This window comes from Alosa pseudoharengus, unplaced genomic scaffold (genome assembly GCF_046254945.1).
Source record: "Alosa pseudoharengus isolate Yale_2024_CS ecotype anadromous, Long Island Sound unplaced genomic scaffold, YU_APseudo_1.1 YU_APseudo_1.1_scf_9, whole genome shotgun sequence".
In the NCBI taxonomy this organism is placed as follows: domain Eukaryota; kingdom Metazoa; phylum Chordata; class Actinopteri; order Clupeiformes; family Clupeidae; genus Alosa; species Alosa pseudoharengus.
Window position 1 is genome coordinate 33,891,509 of NW_027468881.1, and position 10,000 is coordinate 33,901,508.

The window sequence follows — 10,000 nt, forward strand, 5'->3', positions numbered from 1 at the left end:
TAGCAGGGAGTCCCAAAAGTATTTTATTCAGCATGTGTGAACTCTGAACTCTGTCCTTTATGAACTGGGAGACGGTCATTGTTCCCAAAAAGTTGGAAGCATATAATTGTTCAAATTGTCTTGGATTACTGAAGGATTAAGATGTCCGTTCACTAACCTAAGCTCAACACCTGAAAAACCATTACACCATTATCATATCGTAAACGTACTAATTACCAACCATTTTGTTTGAAGATTCTAAAACAACGTTTTTTAATATGTTTAATGTTTTTTAATACTTCAACATAACATTTGATAAATTAACCTTACATTTTAGGTGTGTAGATTTGAACAAAATCTAGTTTGGTTCTTACCGGGGCTTTAACTGCCTGAAATATCCGATTTTGTGTACTACGCTCGGAGTTTAGGGCTGGGCTGGTGGGTGCATATTCCCAACCTTTCTCACGGCACATCAACGGTTAGCCCGAGAATTCTTGTGGCAATTCAAAATTCCACTGGAGCTCCAAGCAGATTTGTACACACAGCCTTACAAGTCTTCTATTCACGGTAAAATGTCATTTTTGGTACACAGCTAATTTAGATACACTTATGTGGGTGCTTGCGTTTCTTTAGGAATCCGCCGTCTTGGTTTGTATAGAAATGAATAGTAAGTGACACGTGATGAGTAAGAGGTTGGACATACAGGACGGTTGGTAATATGTGACGTTCTGTTAGTGTACCATACCATTTTGTGTGGTGTGTATTTATTACATGTTTTCTCTCTCTCTATCTCTTGTGTGTGTGTGTGTGTGTGTGTGTGTGTGTGAACAGAAAACCAGTGTGTTAACGCGGGCCGGCGAGCAGAGGCGGCGTTGCCAGTCGATGAAGTCGTACCCATCCAGCGAACTCCGCAATGTGTGTGATGATCAGGTGGCGGCGGAGCCAACAGAGGAGGGCCAGGACATACTGCAGCAGATGCTGGAGAGGAGGTAACACACACACACACACACACACACACACACACACACACAGGACATACTGCAGCAGATGCTGGAGAGGAGGTAACACACACACACACACACACACAGGACATACTGCAGCAGATGCTGGAGAGGAGGTAACACACACACACACACACACACACACACACACACACACACACACACACACACACACACACAGGACATACTGCAGCAGATGCTGGAGAGGAGGTAACACACACACACACACACACACACACACACACACTGAGAGAAACACACTGTTTCCATCACGTGCTTGCACACACACACACACACAAACACACACACACAAACACCCACACACACACACAAACACACACATACTCTGTCTCTCTTCTACTCCCACACAAACTCCTCTGCCTGTCCACCCCTGACCCCCATAATGCATGTCCTCCATTAGCCAGAGTTTCTCTCTTTCTCTCTCCCTTTCTCTCTTTCTCTCCCTCTCTCTCTCTCCCTATCCCTCCTTTTCCCTCTCCCTGTCTCTCCCTCTCCCATTCTCTCTCTCTCTCTCTCTCTCTTTCCCTCCAGGGTCCCCATTCATCACTCTCATCACCTCTACCTTTCACTCTGTCCTTAATGTTCTGTTTGTTTGTTTGTCTGTGTGTGTGTATGGACTACAGACTGCATCCCATTAGATTATGTTTATTTTTTTTATTCAATTGATCTTCAATCATGCATGTGTCAAAATGCATTGTGGGAATCGAAGTCCACAGTAAATATTGATTGCCTATGGTGCTGTACCTGTAATTGTATAAAGCATAAAGTGTACATCTGACTGTACACCTTGCTGTAGTCCTTATCAGAGCAGAGATCAGGTCATCCATTGGAATGTTGTAGTACTTTGGAGAACTCATCTGAATGTGATGATATCCACATCCTCAGGTTCTTTTAAAGTAATTTTTTTTGGCCTTTTATGCCTTTAATGACAGGACAGTGAAGAATGACAGGAAGTGAGTGGGAGAGAGAGAGAGTCGGGGTGGGATCCAGAAAGGGACCACGGGGCGGGAATCGAACCCGGGTCGCCGGCGTACGGTGCAGGTGCCCCAGCCAGTCGCACCACGGCCGGGCCAATCCTCAGGTTCTTTAAGGTTGTATCAGCGATTTTAGGCCCAAAAAAGGCCCAAACATAAATGATCACATTCATCTAATCTTCCCTAACGATCCGCTAGCTGCCTGCCCCATTAGCAGGCCGTCAAAAAAACACGTCTCTGTAGGCAGCCTAGGCTCTGAGATCTGTACACAAAAACAATAGCTACCAACAGGGGTTGGCAACCACTCAAAGGCAAAATAAGGTGTTTCAACCAATAACCCAGTGTTTTTCAACCTTTTTTGTGCCACGGCACACTTTTGACACTTAAAATGTCCCACGGCACACTAACATCCTGTGTGAAGAAAAAATAAACATACCATAGCCTAAAATTTCAAATAATACACAGATGGCCTTATTGGCTTCTATGCAAGACCTGCTCAATAAAACAAGCGCCTCTGTCATTTGTAGGTGACTATATCTAATTTAATTGTTTTGAACTGGATATGTGATGATTCTGTGAATTCTGGATATGGGGCCCCCGTTGTACAATGCCTGCATACCACAAATAGTGCAATCATACAATCAATGAGAGCATGTGGTTATAAATTCTTTGATGCAACAGTTGCTTTTCTGGACCAGTGAGTGCAAGGGCGTAGGTTTGGTCTGAGCTTTGGTGGGGACACTACCCACTAATTACCCCGGGAAAAAAAAGGAAAAGCTACTCTTTCACCAGCCACTATAGATATATAAAATGATTAAAATGTGCTACTGTCCAACTACCCATGATTAACATGTGCTACTGTCCAACTTGATCTATACTGTGTAGCACATAATCTGATTTTAATATGTATACATATGTAGGCTATATTTAACATTTATTTTCTATTTGGTCTGTTATGAAATCATGCATTGACCCATTTGCACAGCTCAGTTTTAAGAAACTTAAAATACATGCATGCTTAGCATTTTGTGAAAAGAATCATTAAGGCTACATTGACAACTCTTAACCATAAGCTGCCTGTATATTTTCTAATAGGCCTATTTACAGATATCTAGGCAATGTAAGCAGCTCAGTTTTAAGAAATGCTTAAGCAGAAAGACCATGTTGAATTTTTCTACAATTTATTTCAAAACCGGATTACTCTGGAACAGCTAACTATACACGGGAATGCTTTACACCTTTGTGTTCGGTAAGGTCTGCTGTTTATTCTGATATATGGGTTGTCATGTGTTGCGTGAAGAGTGTGTAGGCCTACGATATTCCACCGAGACGAATGGATGTGGAGATGGGCACAGAGAGTAATTATTAAATCTCTTGAAGTTAATTTTTCTCGCGAACTGTTTATCACAGCAAATAGTGGCTATAGCACCGTTTAAAAGCTGAGAAAAGGCTCTTTCATGTGACACATGTGTGATGAGTAGCCTACTCGAGGAGTTCAACAGAGAAGAATGGATGAATTTGGACGCACTTCATATGCCTTGTAGTGAAGTGAAGCTGAAGCGCAGCGTCTCCTGCGGCTCACTAGTTATTATAGGTAACTTCAAATCAGCGCGATTTACCCTTATAGGCTACTGCACATTACACGATCTGTACGAGATGATCCGCAGCAAAGTGAGAAAGTATTTAACTCTTTGTACCGCATGTGAGCGCTTTCCCCCCCACTTCAACCTGAATATTGGTGGGGACATTTCAGTCGTAATCTGACATTGGTGTGGACTAGTCCTTCGGTCCCCACGCAAATCTACGCCCCTGAGTGAGTGACATTTGGGTAATTTTCTGTGGCACAGTGGTTGAAAAACACTGCAATAACCGACGAGATGCGCGTTTAGGAGTGTCAATTGCATGGGAGGGAGGGGGAGGGAGTAGCGAGCTAGCTCTCTGTTTTGTTTGAACGTCAACAGAAGTGACGTATCCCTGTTATCTCTGATACAACCTTTAAAGTTGTCAGGCACTGTGCCTGATTTCAGGCGTGAATAATACCGGCTTCAAAAATGTCTGGTAACTTCATGCATGAAAATTGTCCTTGCTTTAAATCCTGCGTCCAAATGCTATACCCCACACTATACCCTACCCGATGGCGTGCCCTAATCTACACCCAGGTTAAATGCATCATGGGTATTGAAGTCTACATCATATCAGTGAACAATGGTCCTTCTCAGTACTTCAGTGCTCATGTGACTGTTATGATCCCCTACAGGCATATGCCCTACCCCAACCTGTACCCAGATCAGTCTCCGAGCGAGGACTGGACCATGGAAGAGCGCTTCCGACCTTTGACCTTTCACGGCCTCATCCTGCGCTCGCAGCTCGTCAACCTGCTCATCCGTGGAGTGTGTTACGCCGAGAACCAGTCGGTCAGTGTGTGTGTGTGTGTGTGTGTGTGTGTGTGTGTGTGTGTGTGTGTGTGTGTGTGTGTGTGTGTGTGTGTGTCTGTCTGTGTATACTGTACTGTATGTTTGCGCATACTCGACTCATCAAACCTGCTTGTGTGTGTGTGTGTGAGACTCACAGGCACATGTAATGTGTGCCTTACAGAAGTCTGTAATATGCATATTATGTGCAGAAGTGTCTTTTTAGTTGTAATCTCTTTTCAGCCAGGTGTTAATCCCAGGTGTTAATCCCAGGTGTTAATCCCAGGTGTTAATCCCAGAGCGCCTGCTCAACTGTGCCCCCTCTCTCTCCCTGTAGAGTGCATCTCAGCCACGTCTCTCCTTCGCTGAGATGACAGAAGATTACCCACGATTCCCTGACATCCATGACCTGGACCTGGCTCTGCTCAACCCCCGGATGATTGTGGTGGGTTAACACACACACACACACACACACACACACACACACACACACACACACACACACACACACACACACGCACACAAATATTCTCACCCCCATCACACACTCATACAGTAAATCTCTTAAGTACTGTAAGTCACAAGTTGAAGTTTCACTAGACACACCTATCTGTTTGTGTAACAGCATATAGAGCTATTTCTGTGTGTGTGTGTGTGTGTGTGTGTGTGTGTGTGTGTGTGTGTGTGTGTGTGTGTGTGTGTGTGTTTGTGGATGCATTTGTGTTTACATCAGTGTGTGTGTGTGTGTGTGTGTGTGTGTGTGTGTGTTTTGGCTGCATATGGTGAAGGCTTCTGTCCTTGTGCCCCCCTAACACACTCACGTCCAGCTGTAAACCAACTGACCCACCCTGTGTGTGTGTGTGTGTGTGTGTGTGTGTGTGTGTGTGTGTGTGTGTGTGTGTGTGTGTGTGTGTGTGTGTGTGTGTGTGTGTGTGTGTGTGTGTGTGTGTGTGTGTGTGTGTGTGTGTGTGTGTGTGTGTGTGTGTGTGTGTGTGTGTGTGTGTGCTAAATCCATCCTCACGTGCAGGAGTGGGTTAATGGTTGTGTCCTAAAGGCCACATAGGGGTCAACTCTGTGTTTTGTGTTTATTTGTTCTGGTTCCACACAGGACGTGACGCCGTACATGAACCCCAGCCCCTACACGGTGTCGCCCAACACACACGTGTCTCAGGTGTTTAACCTCTTCCGCACCATGGGCCTCAGACACCTACCTGTGGTCAACGCCGTCGGAGAGGTACGATACCACACACACACACACACACACACACCCTACCACACGTTTCTCATTACAAAGTACAAGTATGTTAAAGAAAGAAGAATTTTGAGAAGTTAAGATCGGAAGTCCATCGCCGTGACATTTTGAGTTTTGTTACAAAAATATTTGATGTCTGGCTTCAGCAGTGGATGTTTGTACACACACACATACACACATACAGGACCATGGTCATAGTTTTGTTTGGTGTGTGTGTGTGTTCTCTCTCTACTTTAGATCGTGGGGATCATTACGAGACACAACCTCACACATGAGTACCTGGTGGCCAAACTCCGACAACATTACATCACCATCTGAGGGGAGGAGCCATCCTTCTTCGGCTACACTGATTGGACTGCCCTCGGCCCAATCCCCTCCCACCTGATCTATGGGTCGACCACATCCACTCCCTTGCTGTCCGTTCCTGGCACAACATGGCACCGACCAGTTAGTGCCTCACCACACACACACACACACACACACACACACACACACACACACACACACACACGCACAAACAAAAAAACCCGGGGACAGACAGGGCTTGATGTGTGTGTCTCTCTCTTTCCCCAACCTTTGTCCAACTGGAATATGAGCAGAAGTGGGGTTGATCATGGACACTACGTATATATGTACGCACCGCACCCAACCCTGCGGCTCAGTTTGCTTGACCCTTCCCACTGCAGCACTTTATGTTCTTTATCGTGTCCATCTCCGTCTGATTATTGATGTGTCATGTTCTTATGATTTTAATAGCAGTTAAAGTGTGTGTGTGTGTGGGTGTGTGCACAGTAAGCATTTGCACTACAGACTGAGCGAAACCACTGACGTCTCTAGACGAAACGAGGAAGAGGAGGAAGATGAGGATGATGGTGATGTCCATGGCGCATCTCATGATTTTAAGGGCACCTGTTTCTTTTCTGGACTTCAATCTGATGTTCTGTGAAGCAATGTGAACAGCATCATTTTAGCTTTGGATGTGGGGAATGGAGATTTGAACAACTAGGAGACAAAAATGGGGAATTGAACGAGTCAATCAGATCAATTAGACTAAATATTGGCATTATATTTTAATTTTGTTCTATTTTAGTGGCTTTGGTTTCAGTGCTAAAGCAGCTGAGGCTTCGCTTGTTTGTGAGCAGAAAAAGGGATTTAAGAACATGGATTTTCCACAAGTCACTTGAACATCAACTTCATGGACATCAACCATGAAGCCTAGTAGATATCAGGGTTTGCCTCACTAGTTTATCCCACTAACTGATCATTTTTATTCAGTAATCTTGCCACTAGTTGTGCTTTTTAGTTCAGATGCAATCATCAGTCAGTAGATATCGCTTTACTAACCAGCACAGAACTATATAACGCTGCATGTACAACACTGTTTAGACGAAGGACTCCAGGTTAGATGGTTGCCGGTTTGGTCATTGAAGCCTGTATCCAAACCCTCATGCACAAAGCTCAAATGTGAATGCAGGAGAAACCAAAACACTGATTCAATATGAAACCATTTGGTAATGGAATACCAAGCATTTGGAGTAACCATATCTGTATTAGTCCAGTTAAAGTGTTCCTCCAAAGACGACCATTTTGACGGCCATTTTGAGAATATCAGCTTTCAGTCTTCAACTGTTCACCTTTGCTCGATTAGGTTGTAAATTAGGATTGACCTTGACCTCTATTGTGCAGGATTTAAACTCTGATCACAGAATAACTCACAAGTAATGTCATATATGTAGTCACAGGTATAGCCCAAGATGTATGAAATGCATTACACTAAGCCACATTATCTAGACATGACCAGTTAGTGATGTGTATTGTAGAGTAGATGCAAGGCAGGCTTTGGTACCCAAAGGGGACTAAGGCAGTGCTCAGTGTAGATATTATAAGAGGGAATAAACAAAAGTCTTGATGAACTATGATGGCACATATGTATACATCACTCTGGCATTCACATGTGTTTGTTCTGTTTTGTGTTTTTATTGGTTTATTTAAGAGATTATTTCCACTGTAAAACATGTTGTGTTTTATTTGCTGCAGCTAACATGTGAACTATTGAAAGTGCTTTATGAGGATGAAATATGTGAACATTCCTGTTTTATTTTGTATCATAATTTCAAGCAAAGGTGTTCTCATGGAAGATATTATTTTGTGTAGCCATAACTATTATGTTTGTATTCATGTATGTTTTTAATGGTGTGTCTGGGCCAAGATGTCTCTATGCGGTTGCACAAGTTCTGTATTTCATCTGACTTGAGATCTGACCGCTCAAAGCCGGATCAGAACCAGAGATGTGTTCAAATTCGCAAAGCGAGGCAAGTGTTCGGGAACGTTTGCAAGCATTGGCTTTGCTCGTCACTGCTAGTTGACTGGTATTTAGCAGACGCTTTTATCCAAAGCGACGCAGACTCGCCACTGCGGGTTCAGGAATCAAGTCACTGCTGCTCCACCTCGTGGGTCACACCATTTTGCCACCGATGGTCGGAGGAAGTAGTTTTCTGCTAACATACAGTACCTGGACGCTAGTTGACCGTTGAAATGGAATAATTCTGGAATGACGCAGAATTCGGAATTTGTATATAAACACATTCAAATTTAACAGTTCAAATAAAGCGTTTGCCTCTGATCGAAGACTTTGCACGCACCTCAGCTTATGATCCGTTCTATTCCAGAGCTGAGTCCAGATTCAGTCAGATTTAGTCCAGTTCTATTCCAGACCCATTCCTGAGTCAGATCTAGTCTGGCTTAATGTCTGCTCACAGGCATCATGCTCATGATAGAGGCCTGGTAAGGCTGTGTTTCCCAAAGCATTATTCAGCTCTGTGTGTGTGTTTGTGTGTGAGAGACAGAGAGAGAGAGAGACTGTTAATCTTGTCATGATGAGTTTATGCTAGCTATGAACAAAGGCAGAGGGAGAGTGTGTGTTTTTGTGTGTAGAGGGATGTACCACTTTGCCAAATGACAATGTGTGTGTATGAGGAGAATGGACTAGGCTGGACATTGAGGAAGAGTGCGTGCGTGTGTGCGTGCGTGTGTGCGTGCGTGCGTGCGTGCGTGCGTGCGTGCGTGTGTGCGTGCGTGTGTGCGTGCGTGTGTGCGTGCGTGCGTGCGTGCCTGTGTTTGTGTAAGAAAGAGAGAGTAATTGAGAGTTTGCAGGACAACGAGACTGTGATAGTCATGGGCTATGTTATAGCAGCTTTGCAGCTTTTATGTTAACGGTGGCCATTTTAAGGTCTTGTTGACCATGTGTAGGTGGGACTGGTCTCTGGGGTGGGTGTGGTCACCTATGTGTGGGTGTGGCCTGGGAAGACTTGTTGACGTTGGTGGTCCCAGGGTCCTAGAGAGCCCCAGCCTGTGCCTTGACCCTCTCCCTCAATAAAGACCCCTCTGTGTCCATCGAGCTGTCCAACTGGTCTGACTGATTTTTCTGAAATGAATAAATGGATACAATGATCTGTGAAGGCCAGATGAATTTTGATTGATAGAGAGAATAATTTAAACCAACATGGCAGGTGAAAAGAACACACAAGTCAAATCATGTAATGTGTAAATGAGGGCTGTGTGTGTGAGAGAGAGAGAGAGAGAGAGAAGATTAGAAGATAATACTTTAATGTCCGTTTACATAGACATTTGTCTTGCATCACAGCTCAACAATCAGCATAGAAAGACATTAAAAATAACATTCAAGCCCCAGCTGTGGCGCAACTGGCTGGGGCACCTGTGCCGTACTCCGGCGACCCGGGTTCGATTCCCGCCCCGTGGTCCTCTCCGGATCCCACCCCTGCTCTCTCTCCCATTCACTTCCTGTCACTCTCCACTGTCTTATAATTAAAGGCATAAAAAGCCCAAAAAAATATACTTAAAAAAAAAATAATAACATTCAAGATCATAAAATCATTCACGCCACATGTAACAGGTGTAGCCTACACACAGGTAATGTCCATTAGACTAGGAGTGAGAGATCTACTTTACTCTCCTCTGTTGATTAGACTAGGAGTGAGAGATCTACTTTACTCTCCTCTGTTGATTAGACTAGGAGTAAGAGATCTATTTTACTCTCCTCTGTTGATTAGACTAGGAGTAAGAGATCTACTTTACTCTCCTCTGTTGATTAGACCAGGAGTGAGAGATCTATTTTACTCTCCTCTGTTGATTAGACTAGGAGTAAGAGATCTACTTTACTCTCCTCTGTTGATTCAGTAATGACAGAGTGAGGGAGGAAAGAGTGTTTTGTGTCTCGTCTTCCGGATGGCAGGAGCTGGTACTCCTTATGTAACACGTGGGAGGGATCCAGTGCAATCTTGTCTGCCAGCCTAAGAGTGTGTTTAGTCCAGCTGTCAAAGAAGTGGTCCTCCATTGGGTGAC

At 44.3% G+C, this 10,000-nt stretch overlaps 1 protein-coding gene across 1 annotated transcript in view; it reads left to right on the top strand.

Annotated features, from left to right (window-relative positions):
- The window catches only part of clcn6 (chloride channel 6), a 23,627-nt gene extending 14,539 nt beyond the window's left edge, over positions 1-9,088 (top strand). The window contains exons 19-23 of the mRNA XM_076275542.1: positions 811-968; positions 4,233-4,389; positions 4,724-4,831; positions 5,495-5,620; positions 5,876-9,088. Coding sequence (XP_076131657.1) covers positions 811-968; positions 4,233-4,389; positions 4,724-4,831; positions 5,495-5,620; positions 5,876-5,956 — 630 coding nt within the window. The 3' untranslated portion in view covers positions 5,957-9,088. The remainder of the gene's footprint in view (positions 1-810; positions 969-4,232; positions 4,390-4,723; positions 4,832-5,494; positions 5,621-5,875) is intronic.
- Positions 9,089-10,000: the final 912 nt, after the last annotated feature.